Source organism: Phaseolus vulgaris, chromosome 8 (assembly GCF_051622355.1).
Source record: "Phaseolus vulgaris cultivar YP4 chromosome 8, ASM5162235v1, whole genome shotgun sequence".
Lineage (NCBI taxonomy): Eukaryota > Viridiplantae > Streptophyta > Magnoliopsida > Fabales > Fabaceae > Phaseolus > Phaseolus vulgaris.
In genome coordinates, this window is record NC_143505.1 from 9,260,406 (window position 1) to 9,279,480 (window position 19,075).

The 19,075-nt window shown below is 29.1% G+C and overlaps 2 protein-coding genes across 2 annotated transcripts; both read right to left on the minus strand.

The window, feature by feature from the left end:
• Positions 1 to 4,564: 4,564 nt before the first annotated feature.
• On the minus strand, positions 4,565 to 5,509 carry LOC150025392 (uncharacterized). Its single transcript, XM_090294420.1, has one exon. The coding sequence runs from the start codon at positions 5,401 to 5,403 to the stop codon at positions 4,822 to 4,824; it is 582 nt and encodes a 193-aa protein (XP_090150546.1). The 5' UTR covers positions 5,404 to 5,509; the 3' UTR covers positions 4,565 to 4,821.
• A 10,315-nt stretch (positions 5,510 to 15,824) lies between these two features.
• LOC137827305 (short-chain dehydrogenase reductase 2a) lies at positions 15,825 to 17,357 on the minus strand. Its single transcript, XM_068633598.1, has 2 exons — positions 17,168 to 17,357; positions 15,825 to 16,778 (listed from the first exon to the last, which is right to left on the minus strand). The coding sequence occupies exons 1-2, from the start codon at positions 17,245 to 17,247 to the stop codon at positions 15,947 to 15,949; spliced, it is 912 nt and encodes a 303-aa protein (XP_068489699.1). The 5' UTR covers positions 17,248 to 17,357; the 3' UTR covers positions 15,825 to 15,946.
• Between the last annotated feature and the right edge of the window lie 1,718 nt (positions 17,358 to 19,075).

The following is a 19,075-nucleotide window of genomic DNA, read 5'->3' on the forward strand; positions in this document are numbered from 1 at the left end:
AATGATAAAAAATGGTAAGAAGAAAAAATGTTTCTTATTCTCTTATGTGTATATTACATCAGTCATGTATAGGGAATATATAGGGAGTTTCTCTCTCCCAAATTACAATCTAATTAGGTAGGATACTAATCATGAGATTCTATAATTATTAAATTAATTGCATATAATTGGGTACAATATCATCAAATATTACATACAATAATTGCATATAATTTTATAATTATTATTTCCTTAATAGTTAATTTGGTAGTTTATGACTTTTTCTTCCTCCACCCCATTATTACTAATTGTCATATATGTTCCAAAAGGTTTGTTTATAAAAAAAATTATGGAAAGTTCATCATTTCATATGTTTCGAATATCTCATTCTTGAAAGCTCATATTCAATAAGGTATTTCATATGTTCCGGAAATTTTATTCTGGAAGTGTTAGAAAGCTTCTTTCAAAAAACTTCTAGAATAGATAATCTAAAAACTACTTTTACAAAAGATAAAATGACCACTAGAAAATTATTAAATAAAAAATAATTTTAAAAATAAAAAATAATTAATCACTATATTAATTAAATTAGATTTTATTTTAAAGATTAAAAAATTTATTGGTATCTAAATTAATTTTATTATGTATAAATAGTTTTTAAATTGATATTTATTTAGTTGTCAATATTTTAGTTACTAACTTTAGAATTTAAATATAATCAGTAGCTAAAACACTAATTAGATACCAATTTAGAAACTATTTATCAATCAATAATAAAAACTAATTTAAATACTAATAATTTTTGTAGACTATAAAGTATTATCAAATTTAGTCAATATAACCAGTAGTTATTTTTTATTTTTAAAATTAATTTTTATTTAATGATGTCTTAACGAATTGTTTATCTCTATATGATTAATTGATTTCGTTTTTTTCTAGTATTTAATTTAATAAATAAAAAACTACCGTTTTTTATAAAGATAATTCTAATTTTTTAACTTTGTTTTTCTTATTGTCTAATTGGTGGTGTTCTACTTTTTAGAAATAATTTTGATACAAAAAATAACTTTCCATTTTTTTTTGTAAAATGTCTTTTCTTGTCTATTTTTAAACAAGTGCAACATAAATGGTTCATGGGTTAATGAATGAATAGCATAGTCATAAGCCACTTGCAAAGTGTAGCTTAATTGACATAACAATGCTTATAAAATGTGATGGATCATAATGAATAGCAAGAGACTTTGGATGAGTATGACATGAATATTTATTGCAGGTCATGGCAGCCCCAAGCTCCATTATTGGACCAGTATATTCTAGTTATCACTGTTTCAGGTGACGTGTGTTAGGAGAAGGGTCATTTTCAATCCAGAGAAACTTCATTGTGCAAAATAATCATCTCATGCCACTTTATTATTACCATCTTCACGATAAATGGAGAGTGATATAGAAAAATGGTAGAGAAGATTTAAGGACAAAGCAGTAAAACAATATAGGAGAAAAAGAGTAAACATAGATATGCATCAAAAGAAAAAGGTAAAGTTTGAGTTTCAGTGTGTACGTTCAAGAAAGAAGAAGAAAAGGGAACTTCATACTCCCTTGAAGATCAACCCGCACTAGGGATTGGAGAAGAAGAAGAAAAAGAGTAATCAACAATTTAAGAATTCAAAACTCTATTTTTATTTTTGTTATGATTCTTCACACATACAATAAAGAATTCTTCCTTTTTTTATAGGGTTTTACAAAACTTAAAACTAGAAATAACAAACTGTCACTACAAAAAAAATTATAAAATAAAAATCAATTTTAGGGACAAAAATAATTAATTGTTATAGTTATTATATTAGAGACCATTTTAGAAACTAAAAGAAATTGATTTCTAAATTAGTTTCTATTATTGTTAAATAGTTTCTAAATCGGTATCTAATTAACTACCAAAATTTTAATTACCAATTATTTAGATTTTAAATTTGGTAGCAAAAACCTTGGTTACTAATTAGATATCAATCTAGAAACCATTTAACAATAATATAAACTAATTTAGAAACTAAAAAAAAATTTAGTCTCTAAAGTGGTATCTAATTTAGTCACTATATTAACTAATTATTTTTTGTCTCTAAAATTAGTTTTTATTTCATGATTTTCTTGTAGTGATATAATTGTATATTTGTGTTACTCTCTTAATATCCTCCCTTTAAGCTAGATGATGTATATTTATGATACCAAGCTTGTTCACAAATTTTTTCAAGGAGACCCATTGTAGAGTTTTCGTAAACATGTTCGCTAGTTGATTAGAAGATCAAATAGGTAGGAGATGTAGGAGTTAGTCCTGCATTTTCTCACAAATCACATGATAAACAATGTCAATGTGTTTTCTTCTTTCATCGAAGCTAGAATTATGAGCTATGTGGCAAACCTATTGATTATCACTAGTGGGATCAGAGATTTGTACATGAAGGCCACAAAATATATAGTTGATCCATTGTAGGTCACAAGCAGTAGTCGTGAGTACTCTGTATTCTGCTTTAGAAGAAGATCGAGAAACAATGTGTTTTTTTTCCAAGAAATAAGAGGGTAATCTAGAAAAATGCAATAGTTAGCAGTAGAACGTCTTGTGTTAGGACAAAATGTCCAATCCGGGTCACTAAAGGCCTTAATGTGAACTTTAGATTCATTGTTAAAAAATAACCCATGCGCATGGTATTACGAAGTGGACTTTAAGCCTAACTCAACCCCATAAAACCGGCTCATGAGGTTGAGGTTTGCACCCACTTATATACAATGAAAGGCTCTACTCTCTAGTCGATGTGGGATCTCCAACACACCCCCTCACGCCGAGACTGCCAACTCGTGCGTGGGACTATATATTATGGGTGGTCCGATAGCGGCCCGATAGGCCCAACACAAATACTCGCTAGGATAGGCTTGAAATGACTCTGATACCATATTACAAAGTGGACTTTAAGCCTAACTCAACCCCATAAAACCGGTTCATGAGGTTGAGGTTTGCACCCACTTATATACAATGAAAGGCTCTAATCTCTAGTCGATGTGGGATCTCCAACACATGGCTGTGTGGATTCACAACGAGTAGTATGACAGATGCAGGTTTCAGGATTCTAATTTCAATACACGAGTCTTCCAGAAGTAAAGTTAAGTGTTTATGTGTTGTGCGTCAGTAGAAGTCTGACATGAGAAAGATGAGTTGTGAATTTCTTGGATAGACACTTGATGGTTATGTGAAATGTTTGAGAAATGGTATGAGATTGATGATTTTTTTGTGTTTTAATTTGAAATTAAAATTATATAGAATTTTTTTATAACTAACTTACACGCAGGAGCAAATGATATTACAGGTGATAGAGTTGGAAGATGAAAATATTATATTTGAAAAATTATTTTAATTTTATGTAAATACTTAAAGTCTTAAAGAGAGATATTTTGAAACATTATATGTAAGAATTGTAAACATTTGTATTATGTTTATATATTTATTTTGATATTTCATACCGATTATCACTACAAGAAAATCATGAAATAGAAACCAATTTTTAGAGACCAAAATAATTAGTTGCAATAGTAACTAAATTAGAGACCATTCTAAGAACTAAAAAAAAATTGGTTTCTAAATTACTTTCTATTATTGTTAAATAGTTTCTAAATTGGTATCTAATTAGCAACCAAGGTTTTAGAAACCAAATTTAGAAACTAAATAATTGGTAACTAATTATTTTTGTCTCTAAAAATTGATTTCTATTTCATGATTTTTTTTTGTAGCGTATGGATTATGGTTATTAGTGAAGAAGTATAGAGACGTTACAATAAATAATTTTTAAATTAGTACTTAATTAGTTGCTAATATTTTAATTACTAATTATTTAAATTTTAAATTTGATAGTCAATTTTTTTTATAGTTAATTAGATATTAATTTAATTTTTTTATAAATAATAAATCTAGTTTAAAAATCAATAAATTTTTAATTTGGTAAAGAATAAAAATTAATTTAAAAACTAATAAATTATTTAATTTTCAAATAATATATAATTTATTAAAAAGTAATTAATAAAAATAAAATAAAGTGCATATTGAAGTAACAAAATCTTATTTCTTCGAAGATTTTATTTGTAAAGGTGGTAAAGCAAACCGCCCAGCACAATCCGACAGGTCAAATAAAAAAAATGGGTCAACTCTTCCTTATTTATATTTTAGATGAATAAAAAAATTAAACCATATATATATATATACATATTTTAATAAAATATATAATTTTCAATTCTTTTTGAATTATTATTTTTATTATTATTGAATGGAATGATTTATAAATTTATAAACTGTTCTAGTTTAAGTGTATTTGAACTAGATGTTAAATGGGTCTCATGAAAATTCACTTGCTTAAACTAAAGTTACTATTTTTTGAGTCAGACCTAATAATTTGTCCACTCTAATTATTTGGCATACCTTTTTTCTATTATGCACTTTATTATTTGATAAATTCCAAGCTAGTAAATGAGCCCCACTCACGGAAAATTTAAGTACAATAATAAATAGAATACAAAAACGAAACATAATATGTTTTGAAAGAAAAAGTTGAAGTCTTACCACATCAAACTTATTCCATCTCCACAAATTTGAAGTGCAAAGGAGCAATTGAAGTTTTTTAGTAGGTTGGAAAATGAAAATTCTGGGAAACTTCACGCAGTGAAATGAACAAATATTTGTTGGAATACAATGAAAGGAAAAGGACTATACAATTTACATAATATTTTCTTTTAAAAAACACATAATTAAATTTGCTGCAATAAACTGTCCAAGATATGAACAAGCAACAAAAAAACAGCAATTTCTTATGGCATTAGCAAGTCTCCAAAATCCTGGTCCATTGCTGGAATCACCAACCAATCATCTGGACAACAATAGCTAAGATCTATGGCATCCACAAGAGTTGATTCATAGCCAAGCCCCTCACAGTTTTCCATCACAACATTTTCCTCAAATGGGATATCCAGTTTCTCTGTGGTCATACTGTCATCAAGCCCTTCCAGCCACCAAGTGCATGAAGAATCTTGGTTGGCCTCAAAGGGTGGTGTTGGTGATGGTGTTAGGGTTGGTGTTGGTGTTGGTGTTGGTGATGGTGTTGGTCTTGGTGTTGGCTCAGCCAATACACAAGGACCTGCTGTGGACCATGTAGGTCCTGGCTGAGGCATGGCCTCCAACATGTAGTAACAATATTGTGCATCTGAAGACATTAAGACATGAATTTCATTGTTGGAGTTGTGGTTGTTGTTACCTTTCACCATGGTCTCTTTCTCTGTGACTGTGACACATGGTGGTGGTGGTGGTGATGATGGTGACCTACAAGCATCATCAGAATGATCCCTTCTTTTCCTTGAACCTTTTCTTGTAACATTGGTTTCCTCTGAACTCATTATGGACTTTTCCAGTGAGTTGTACACAGCAAATGGCCAAGAGCTAAAAACCAGTGAGAATATAACTCTTGCAAGTTAATACTTAGCTTGTACAACTAAAAATATCGGGTTAAGTAAGTTTTTTACCTCCAAAACTCGTGCAAATATAATGTATTAATTAATTTAGTAATGGGAACAGTTTTTTCATTTTAAAATTAACAGTACTACATTTGATTAAAATAATAATAATAAAATCATTGTAAGTTAAATTAGTAGACTTAATAAAAGTGTGATTTTGTTGTGTAAAATGAAGGGTAGGGGTAGAAAAAGGGTGAGAGACAGAAGCATGTAGAGTGACACGTATGTAGTGAATCCTTTGGACACATCAAATCTTCTTAAAGCAATCCTCTGCGTGTCTGCAAAGTTTAGGCTAATTTCCATACCTTTCTGCCACTTTCCTGCACTCTCTGCCTCACAAATCTAAATCCAAATTGAATTCATCATTTCTCTCTTTCAACTGTTACACTGAACCAACCCAATTCATTAAATATACTCTTCTTCTCTCTTCTATCACTCTTAACACTCCAAAACAACATAAATGCAAAAACTCTTTTTATCACTTCACACAAAAAATTCAAACTTTCACTATACACCTTATCCTCTTATCTCTCACTGCAACAGATTATATTAAATATTTCGCACTTAAAATAGAGTCAACAAATAATGAATTTAACTTTTCTTATTTCAAAAAAATATAACCTTTCTGAAAATTATAAGAAATGAAGAAAATTTTCACAGGAGATCTATGTTTTTTTTTTTTGAATTTTTTCTCTTGGGGTATACTCATCATAACAATAATATACGAGTAAAAATTTCATTCTCTCGCATCTTCAGCATGTAACAACGAAATAAAAAAATATCATGGAACTGATTTTTGTTTTATTTTATAATGATCAGCTTAAAGTCATTTTTTGCTAACTTTCAAATCTTTCTACACTTTTCATTGTTATGGTGCTTATATTCTTATAGGTAACACGAGTAGGGATTACAAGGGATGAAGGTAGGTAGGTGGTACCCACTATTCATCTCGTTTGAAAAGTCTATCTTCTTACTCACACAAAAAGATGCATGTGGATTTTTTCATACTTGTACGTATTTATAGATGTTTGTAGATATTTTTATATTTAAATCAAATTGTTTTAAAAAATCTTTAAAATATATAAACTCAGACAAAATGGTGAACCATGATATCTAAAAAAAAACAATCAAGGACAATTTTTTCCAAAATAGTGACTAAAGGTATGATGTTAAAAAATTAATATCTTATCCTTAAATTGAGCAGCAAGATTTTGCATGAGGTAGGATCGAGGAAGGAAGATTCTTCGTAATTTTAATATTTATTCATTTATAAACGCTAACACTAAGTTTGTTTTCAAAAAAGTGTTTTATGGAGATGGAATTGTGGATAAAGTTGTTGTTTGCCTTTAGTGAAAGGCAAATAAATGTGAGTGAAGAAAAATGCAGATGTTGGTTTTTTTCTTTCTTGTTAGAAGTATGAAAAAATTATGGGAAAGTCAAGTTAAGTTAGCTATTAGCAAATGGAAATTGTTAAAGTTTGTACTCACTTATATATTATTAAAAGTCTTTATGGTTAGTTGATGTGAGATCTCCAATAATTTCTCATGCCGAGACTTGTCAACTGGTACATGAGATGGTGACTTGATAAGTCCAACAAACTTTCGCTACGATAAGTTATAAATGACTCTAATATCATATTAGGAAGTGAACTTTAAGTCTAACTCAACCTTTTAAAACCGATTCATAAGGTGAGGTTTGCATCTACTTATATACTATGAAAAATCTTTATCTTAGTAATTTGGGATCTCCAACACTGACAATTGTGAATTGATCGTGGTGCCCTTTCATTGGTCCTTTGGTGGTGCAAAATTGAGGTAAGGTTTACACATAAAATGAACATTTTAGCACAGAAAATGTGTTTGAAGCAATGATAATCAACTATGGTATTTTCTTTAGTTGATAATTGATATCCAATGTCTTTGAAGAATTCCATAATTGATTATGGGGCCTTTTTTGATAGAACATCGATTATATGTTGGCCATAATCGATTATGATGATTTTTTAGTTCATAATCGATTATTCAATGTCATAATCCACTATGGGTCCTTGTTGATATAAAATGGTGACCCATGTTTACGTAAGTGGCGATCCTAATAAAGATTTTTGTAAAATTTGTTGAATGAACACATTGTAATTTTTTAAAGGATAATTGGTTCTCCTTATGTCATAATCGATTATAAGTGTGTTTCCTAAAGTATAATTGACTATCCTTGGTTGATAATCGATTATGGATCAATGTTAATATTAAAATAATGACTCATGTTTATGTATGTGGTGATCTTAGTAAGCGTTTTTGTAAAACTTTTTTTAGTGAACACATTGAACTTGATGGTAAAGCGAGACTGTGAACTTCAATATCAACACACATTTGAACAGGATCCATAAAAGAATTGAAGATTTGTAATATCAAATTAATGACCTTCTGCAACTCTTTTGAATGATACATATTTTAGTGTACGAGTGTTACATTGTTTTTTTTCTAAAGTCAACTTTGAAAGAATTTAAAAAATAAAAGGAAGTCGATGTATTATCATAAAAAAAAAATACTTTTTTCTCATTATATATATATGTAAGTTTAAACTGAAACAACTCCATAACAACTCCATGGTGATTGTTTTGGTCGTGTAATGATAACTATGGCTATAAACGTGATTAATCCATTTTCCAAATCAAAGAGAAAAGGTGGCTTTAATATTTGACAATGACTGAGGGATTTCTTCCTGCACCCCATATTGCACCCCATAATTATTGTAATTTCAAAAATATTTTTCTAAATTTGTATTCCGAATTTTATAATTTGGAAGTATTTTTTAGATTAAATAATGATTTTCAAATTATAAAATTCGGATCATAAAGTTAATTTTCAAATTATACAATTCAAAAGCTAAATTTGTCCTAAAAAATTTAAAATTCACAATAGAATTTTGTTTTATAAAAAACTTTCATGTTATGCTACTTGTCATCTTAGCTAGGCTGACACCTCAAGTAACAACAATCATTTGTCATCATATGAAAAAAATATTATTAAAAAAAAGAAAAAGAAAGAAAATACAAAAATATGGGAGACTAGACCAAAACTCATATGTTAACAAAAAGGATACATAGGTAGACTATACCTATTAATAAAAAAATTCTAAGAACAGACTAGATGGAAGCCTATTATACCAATGAAAGAATTCTCTATAAATAAATCCTAAATTAATCAACTTATCAGCACACACATTTCCTTCACGAAAAATATGAGTAACCCTAAACTTGATTTTTCGACAGTAATTAAGACAAGTATTCCATTGATTACGAAACATCCAAGGAATATTTGTTTTAGCAGTCAACGCAACACAAACAAGACAGAGTCACATTCCAGTCAGACATTAGTAAGTCCCAACTTTTGAGTTTCCTCCAAAGCATATATAACTCCATAAAATTCAGTAACCAAAGCAGTCTGAACATCAAGAAACGCAGAGAAAGCTCAAATAAACTCCCTCATACTCTCACGGAAAATACCTCCACAAGTAGCAAGACCTGAATAATCCCTAACAGTTCAATTAGTGTTAATTTTAACCCAGTCTGAACAATAGAAAATTAACTTTTGAATATTTCTAATACTATAATTCGAAAGTTATTAAAATGCATTTAGAATTTTATAATTCGAAATACAAATTTGTATTTCAAATTATAAAATTCAAAAACCATATTAAACGAGTAATGCATATGGTTTGGACTATTTTTTTGTCAAAATTCATATCAGTTTTGTTTTCATTATCCTTGTACTTTACTATTTTGTTAGTTCATACTTTAAACATTTAACGTGTTAGTTCATGCCATCAAAGATGGTTTTTTCCACGAGTTCTCCCACAAAAGGAGTTCACAGCTACTCTCACTCAATGAAGAAGCTTATGGGAGTGTCGGACTTAGGAGTTATTTTTTATTTTATTAAGGATAAAATAGACTTTTTTACCTAAAGTATGGAGACACTGCAGGGTGATAGAGGTGCAGGAAGAAATATGGCAGGTCTCGTCTTCAAAATTCCCACGAGTAATCTGAGATTCTGAGAAGCAATAATTCAGATCATCACTAACAGAAGATTTTGGTACATAAAATTATAAATCTAAGAATTTTTTATGGATATGTAGGAAATTGAGCAGACAAATGCATGTTTTAGTGCACGATACGTATGAGCTAATTGATAAGGTAGGTGAAACTCGTTCTGATTTTAAATTATGGGTAGTGTAAAGAAAAAAGTTCAAACAAATAATAAACACGTGAACAAAGCCAATTTGGATCGTACCTCTATAATATCCGACAATTTTGTATGTTTTGATAATATTATATAATTAGTATTTTTTCTAAAATCATATATTAGATTCTACCAGAAATAATATTTTAATTATAATAAATAATTAAAATATACAAATAAATAAATCATATATTTTTTAATTATTTTTAAATATAAAAATAAATTTATAATCTTTCTTTTTATCAATTAAAAAAATTAAATTTTAATCATATCCATAATTTTTATAAAACAAAAATATTTTTGTTTATTTTTTACTCTATTTATCTTAATCAAAATAATTTGATTCTCCTCACATTTTTCTCTTAAATTATCTCAAAATTATTTTTTAATTCAAATAAAACATTAAGAAAATTATAATTTTTCCAACCCAACCCAAAAAAACCTAATTATTCAGTTGCTTGATTAATTATTTATTCCACTTTCAAGCTTTGAGAAACTTGTATTCATACTCACTTATATGTTATTAGAATATAACTAGTACATGCATATTTTAGAAAATGTTCAAATGTTCAAGAACTTAATCAGTTTAGTGAAGCACAAGAGTTGTAATTGAGAAATTGAATGTTTTTTATTACTCAATTTTATTTATATGCATCCAAATACTTATAAATACATACACTCAACAAAAAACTTTCAGTCAATTCTCTTCACTCTAATAATAATAACAATAATATTTTTATGTTCTTAACAACATTTAACGCTGAAAGCTTCATGGACCACCAAAATTGTGTCTCTCGAGAGTCTATAGCTCAAGAACCCACATCTTGTCTTACTACTCTCTCATAGAACAATGATAATCTAAATAATCTTGCAATTCCCCGTTTTAAAGTTTGGTTAATTAAATTTATATTTATATTTATTTATAGTCCATAAAATTTGAAGTAATTTTTATATTAGTTCTTAACATTCAAAATTAAAAAATATATAATTTTAGTTTCTAAATACTAAATCTTAAAAATTAATGAAAGTTTTAAATCTTAAATCCTAAATCATAATCATTAATTCTTAAAAATTTCATTTTAGTTGCTCAAATTTAATGTTTCTAAACTATTTTTTTTTAACTTTTAAAGAACTAAAATACTTTTTAAAATTTGAATGACCAAAAAAAATTACTCCACATTTTTAGAATTAAAATTGTAACTAAAATTTAATTTAATATTGTTGTAGTATCGCTATATTTTTATTTTATGTTTTAATAATTTTTATTATCCTTTGGCTCTGAAACTTTGTACTTTGTCTTTTATCTTTTTCTAAAAAAGTTGACTCTATCAAAAAGTTGCAGAAATATTTGTAAGAAAACTATTTTGATTATAAAAAAAGTGATCACATGTGTTCTATGAGATGATGATGTATCTAAAGTTAACAAGACCATCGTAAGTTAGAACAAAATGCAAAATATTTTTTTCAAATGATCATAACTAAATTCTGGAATATCGAATCAGAATGCATTCTGACATGCACCCTTACTTTTATTTAAAAATTAAAAGAGAATATTTTTGTTATTTCATGTTAATAATAGAGTTCAGGTTTAAATTTATTAGCTGCAAGAAGAAAAACCTATCCACAACACTGTAATTAGGTTGCTTCTTCCTGCACCTCCATACCTTCTTGTGCCACCCTCATAAGTTTTTTTGTATTCCAAAAATATCTTTTTTAAAATTTCATGATCCAGAAATCTTTTTTTGATTCAGAATTAGTTTCTGGATTATGTAATCCGGAAGTCTTTTATAATTAGCTTCTGGATTTCATAATCTGGAAGTCTTTTCTATACATAAGATTAACTTCCAGAAGTTTTTTTTAGATGTGTGATTAACTTCCAGATTACATAATCCGAAAGTCTTTTCTAAATATGAGATTGACTTCCAGATTATGTAATCCAGATATGGTATTTTCACATTTAATTTGGGGTAGCACAAGAAGGTATGAAGGTGTAGGAAGAAAAAGTCCTTCAATTAGCTTATCAGTGTTCGACTATAACACTGCCATGAGCCCAATGGCCAATTCCTTAGGCCCAAAATATATTGGGCTTTACCATTTAATAATTTTTATTGCTTTTTTTTTTGCCAGTGCTATATTCTCATCAAAAGTATCCCATTCAACACAAAACCTACATAACAGTTAATTTTATTAGAAGTATACTCTCTCTTTTTTCATATTTTCCCAAGCACCTTGAAATGAGGGTGCATGTGTGAACCTTCAATTTCTAGCAACTTATTTAGCTTAAAATGAAAGTTCAAGTTTGATAAAATAAGAGTTTTGTTAATCAGTAAAGAAACATATGTTAAATAAGGGTGCAAGGATGCAATAGTTGAGTATCGTAAAATCATTTTGAAAAAAAAATGTCATAAAAAAATAAAATAATGAAACTAGATCGGCTACAAATGATCAAATTATAAATCATAACTATATCTGCGGTAGAAGTTTCGATTAAGTTCAAAGTTCCCAATGTTTGAACTTTCATGTGTGTCTATATTTCTTCAAGGCAAGAATGATGAAGAATATGACAATGTAATAATAACAATAAATACAAATTAACATAAGAAGAAACATTTCTCTTTTGGAAACATAGACAGAGAAATTGAGATTCAGGTTCGTAGACATGAGAGAATGAGAATTAGATTTTCATCTTATTCTTGACTTTAGGATTTATGGGAGTGAAATTTAGGATTGTGTTTCCAATTTTCTTTAAATTGATTGTAATTGGGATTAGAAAATGTTATAAAATATAGATTAAAATCAAATCAAATTTAATTAAATAATACAAATGTAGAGAAATTTAACTAAATAGACTTTTTTTTTTCCATCCGTAACCAATATGCTTATACTTGTGAGTTGATACACACACACTGTCTTATTAGTATTACTACAAAAATAAAAATTAATAATTAGTTTACTTTTCCTTTACATGTAGGGGTCAAAATTTTTGAAGACAATTTAAAAAAAGTTATATATAAATTTTTAGTCATGGTATTTGTTTTATTGCAATGGTTATTTGAAATATGACTTTATTTTGGTCTCAGAAAAATAGGTTAGGTATAAGAGAGACGCAATCCGTAGGACAGACACAAGGCATGTCATAGTGGACTTGGGAAACTAATTAATTGAGTGAGTCCATTGGCTTGTTGGAGGAAATAATGCACCAAAATCAGGAAAGAGATATGGTTGGTGCTTGCAACAAATTATAAATATATAACAAATATATGCATTGCATCATTTTACCTCTCTATGAAATCATCCCACTTCTTCACAAATATATGCATTTGATTAATTTTCCTTTTTCTAGGTTTTGGTTCTATTAGATGTTTAGTATGGTTTTTAACTCCATTTCTTTATGATGAACTTTTATTATTTCATGTTTTGGTGTCATGAGATTTTTATTAGGGTTTTTTAACCGTATTTGGATATGATTAAGTTTTGTTATTTCATGATTTGGTGCCATCAAATCTTTATTAGGATTTTATATGATTACAATTTTTACAGATCATAACGTTTTATTACATTTTTGTTATTGTCTCATGGTGTAAGTTGAGGACAAGATGTTTCTTGTGAGAGAAATCCTAAAACTCTAATGCAACATTTCACAAATTTTTCAAATGTACACGTTGTATACTAAAGATTTCGTTCAGACTTTGCCTAATCCATGTATAAACTTTTTTCAGACACTTTTCATAAAACTTATGTCATGGTTATATTGGTGGATACATTTGAATTTCAATTTGCAATCGGAAAGACATATATTAATTATTTTTTATTAGTTATTTCAGTATATATATTAAAAAAATTATTAAATAAAAATTAATTTTAAAAATAAAAAATAATTATTCATTATATTAACTAAATTAGATATTATTTTATAAACTTAACAAATTATTAGTTTCTAAAATAATTTTTATTATTAATAAAAGTATATAAACTCATTTCTAAATTGATATCTAATTAACTAATTAATATCTAATTAAAGATTTAATTATCAATTTTATAATTAAAATAGTGCGTAGTTAAAATCTTATACCTAATTAAATACCGTTCATGTTGGTTATGAAGATATCATTTCAAATAATAAGGTTTGTGTTTGATTCCAAAACAATGGGATTCTTAAGGTCAACCAAGTAGAGTGCCCTAAATAAAGGGGTACATGATGACCCTGACAGCTTGTACAAAGCCCAATTTGGGTCTACTCCAATCTTAAAAATTCCAAAGACAATGTTAGTATATGATTGTTGATTAGAATACTCAGCATTTCCATCAATTGGTTGTACTTTGTGAAGTACATATTGGGTGATTCGACATAAACTAATGAACCTCCTAAATCATGCATCTTTCTATAATCCCTCTCTCAAAATCTCATGTTACATTTATGTCTTATCTTGTAAAATTTGAGGATAATATAACAAGTCACATATTACTTAATGTGTCATGCTAACATACTAACTCTATTATATCTTAACTCGTAAGAGACAAATTTTATTATGAAATACTAATTTAAAAGTTTAACCTTGGTAGGAACAAACAAGAAAAACTCATAAAACTATTCAAATTATTATTGAAAGAAGTAGCCAGTGAAAATTTTCTAGGATCCAAATTTATATCAAAACAATATAAAATGATCCTGTATCAGTTAAGATGTATAATAAATAGGAATGCTTGACTCAATTTTAACTCTTTTATAGGCTTTTGATATTCAAATTTTAATTAAACTGGCATTGACAATCCAATTACTAATGGAAACAAAGATGCCCTGTTAACCAGACCAACTGTTTCATCTTCTTCTTTTGTTTGTTTCATAGCTGACAACTACATGCACAACTAGGTGCAATATTCAAAGAACAAACATTGAATTTTCATGTTAAATTTTTAATCTGTTTCCTCTTTTCTTTATCATGTTCTGGTCTTTTTTTAAACTAATGATTGTCCATTTCACAATGACCGGAAGGAGGTGTTGTTTGTAACCGTGATTCATTATATTTAGAAAAATGTTTTATTAACATCATCATTTGTCACTAACACAAACTTAACACCGCTTGCGTGATATTAATTGATGTTGCTGACTTGATATTTGGTGAAGATGTGACACTGGTTCTATATTAGAATATATGATCCATAGCACACGCAAAACTGATTACCCGTGTGTCTGTAAGTGATTACTTATGTGACGCACGCAAAATTGGTTACCCATGTGTGTGTAAGTGGGTTACTTATGTGATGTTTATGGTCACCCACTCTTCATGAATTTTTTTTTAATAAGAACCATATATTACATCGGTTAGATGACTTAACCGGTGTAATAACCCTACCAGAACTACCCAGCCACATGTTCCTCCACATATACTGACACACAAAATTGGTTACCCGTGTGTTTGTAAGTAACCTATGTGACGTTTATGGTCACCTACTTTTCATTAAAAAAATCATTTTTTTAATAAAAACCATATATTACACCGGTTAGATGGCTTAACCGATGTAAAAATAATATATTACATCGATTAGATGGTTTAACTGATGTAATAACCCTATCAGAACTGGTTACCCAGCCACAGGTTCCTCCACATATACTGGCACACGCAAAACTGGTTATCTATGGGTCTGTAAGTGGTTACCTATGTGATGTTTATGACTCACCCACTCGTTATGAAAAAAAAATCAATTTTTTTAATATGGGTCATATATTACATCGGTTAGATGACTTAACCGGTGTAATAAGGGTCATTATGAGTAAAAAAAAAAATATTACACTGGTTGTTTCTAAGAACCAATGTAATATATTCTTTTTTACCCTATTTTAAAGTTCACGTTACGCTCATTCACATGCAATCTCACTTTATCACGTCACTACCACGTCTACAGCGTCAAATATTATGTGTCAATATATAAGAATCTTATATTTATTAGCAACAAATATCTCGCTTTCATATTATGATTTGTGGTCAATTAAATGGATTTATATCTCTTAACCATGTCATTGAAATTTACCTACTAAATAGATTTAATAGATCAATCTCTTCTGGATTGTCCTAAAAGTGATTGATATCAATCTTGAAACTATTAATCATGTATTTGCAGAAACTATTTCACACATTTGCATGATCCTCAAGAAAAACAAGTAACATGAATATACCAAGAAATTGAAGTTACAATCCAATACAATTTCTTGAGGAAGTGACTCCACCATCCACAACAAGATTGTGGCCACTCACATACTTGGATTCGTCACTAGCAAGATAGAGTGCAGCCTCAGCAATGTCCACGGCCCTCAAAGTTGTTCCTCTCAAGTTGGCAAGACCTCTGACAAACTCCTCCATTTTCTCCACTTCCTCTGGGAAAGGCACCCCAAAATTGATGCCCTCATGATCAGCCTCTTCATCATCACAAGACCTCCATGCATTCACAAGCATGGAAGTAGCCACCCCAAATGGTGAAATGCAATTCACCCTTATCCCATACTTCCCCAACTCACAAGAAGTGTTCTTTGTAAGCCCAACTATGGCATGCTTTGAGGCTGTGTAAGCATGTGGTCCAAGCCCCCCCATGAGCCCTGCCACACTAGTAGTTGAGATAATGCACCCTACTCCTCTTGGAATCATCACCCTTGCAGCATGCTTCATCCCCAAAGCCACTCCCTTCACATTCACACACATGACCCTGTTAAACTCATCAGGATCAAAGTTCACAATGCTCTTGTTCTTGGACTGGTTCCCTAGCACCCCAGCATTGTTGAACATGATGTCAAGATGTCCATAGCGAGAAATTGTGGAACTAACCAAGTTCTCAACCTCTTTCTCCAACCTAACATCACAGTGGACATAGCTTGCTGAGGGAGACAGTGTCTCAGCAAGCATGGCTCCAGCTGCATCCTCAACATCAGCAATCACCACCTTTGCACCATGCTTCACGAAAACTCTCACAGTTGCTTCACCTATTCCCCTAGCACCCCCAGTTACAATAGCAATTTTTCCTTCCAACCTAAAGTATAAGATCAAACATAAGAACATTGAACAAGAAAAAAAGAAAATAAATTATAAGTCTGTCGATTTTTATCTGTGTAACTGCTAGCATGATTAAATGAATTCCATGCACCATATAGTCAGAAATTCAACCCACACCTCAGATTATATAACTTTTATTAAGAGATATTACTTCTTTAAATAGACTTTAATAACAAAAATAACATTATTTCAATGTATAAAACTATTAGACCATGCTAAAAGGTAATGTATAGTTTTAATGTGGTGCTTTCTCTCCTTAGAAGTACAATGAATCATGGGGTGGGAGAGACCTTTTTTTGCCAAAAAAAAATGACTTGCAAAGTGTAAAGCTAAACAGAGAAACTAGTGAAGCACAAAGTTTAGTACCTCTTTGAAGAAGGACAAAAGGTGGTGTCTGAAACCTGTGGAGGAACTGGCGGAAGGGGTTTCTCAGACATCACAATCATGGTTTAGAGTTGAGAGTGGAAAGAGAACAAAGGTGAGAGAAAAACAGAGGAAGCAGAGGGTTTTGCAAAAGTGTGAGTAAGTGGAGTTTCAAGTGCAAAAACGATACATAAATACATACATATATATGGAAAATAATACATTCACATCTTGAAAAAACATATACTCACTTTACAATCCATTATAATAATATAATAATGTATATTAAGATTTTAAAGTTAAAAAATAATATAAATATTATTAAAATATTACTATTTTGAAATATCACCTCTCTCTAACAATAATATTAAAATAACTGCAATGTTTGGGCACAAAAATAAATAAATGAAAACTAAAAAATGATATATACGTATGTATGATAATTATTATTATTAATGGGGTGGGTAGGATTGCGAATTTGGAGTCTTGAGATCCAACATTAAATTTCATAGGTTAAGAAACTAATGTATCTAACGACTTTCATTAAATAGATGATAGTGAATAATAAGTTGTAAAATTAGAAGAAGAAAGAGAAGGAAATGTGATGAAATGAAAGAATAGTGTATCTTGGAAAATCTCTTGAGAGCAGAAAAGAAAAGGAGAGTTAGGAAGATACAGCATTAATGGGATTCCCATTCGCTGCTACTGTATTGCGCTTCTGGTCCCAAACGTGTTTTCATATACAAAACCAAACACGATAACGAAAGGAAGTAGAAATATATAGAATGGACTTGGCCTTATTCGCTTTGTTATTTAGTGCTGCCATTATCTTCACGTAATAATTAAGACCCCAACTTTGCACTAAGGACGTTACACTACCTATTATTCTCTTTTTTTAAATCTTTTTGCTTCAATATGTTAGGGTTCTAAGACCAATTTTTGAGGGCTAGAGGAATAAACAAGAAACATTGTGCTCAAGCATGAGTGACAAGAACATAAAACACCACCAAGGTAAAGACATTGTAGCACGACCACTTTATTTTTAAGGTGTGTCGTCTTTCATGTGGTGTCACCAACATCTTTCCATCACCCTTGTTTTTGAATATGTGCTTCATTTAAAACTCTTGGAGGACCCAGGACTGTAATTATTATTAGGATACAAAATTTATATTTTTCCTACATTGAGGAAAACAAAAGAAATTGTTAGTTTTTGTGATTTTCAAGTTTTTATGGACTAATATTAAGATATAATTTCAAACAATACACACTGGCCTACCAAAATTATTGAATCATGGATAGGCATTTCATAGTAAAAAAAAAAAAAAAACTAAACACTACAAGAAAATCATGAAATAAAAACCAATTTTAAAGAAAAAAATAATTAGTTGCTATAATGACTAAATTATATATCATTTTAGAGACTAAAAAAAATTTTAGTTTCTAAATTAGTTTCTATTATTGTTAAATGGTTTTTAAATTTGTATCTAATTAGCAACCAAAGTTTTTCTACTAAAATTAGAATCTAAATAATTGGTAGTTAAAACCTTGATTGCTAATTAGATACCAATTTAGAAACTATTTAACAATAATAGAAACTAATTTAAAAATAAAAAATAGTTTCTAAAATTGTCTCTAATTTAGTTACTATAGCAATTAATTATTTTTTTAATCTAAAATTGATTTCTATTTCATGATTTTCTTGTAGTTATAGATGTGCTATTATTGTTGTAATTTGTAATGGTTATTGCACTTCTGTTCTTCATTGTATTCTTCAAGAAAAAGAAGAAAGAGAAAGAAAATTGTTCTAAACAAACTCATTCTAGAAAACTTTTTGAAAAGTTTGTTTTTTGAAAATTCTGTTGCGGAAGATATTGATAATGAAATGCACTTAATGTATTGTAGAAAATTTGT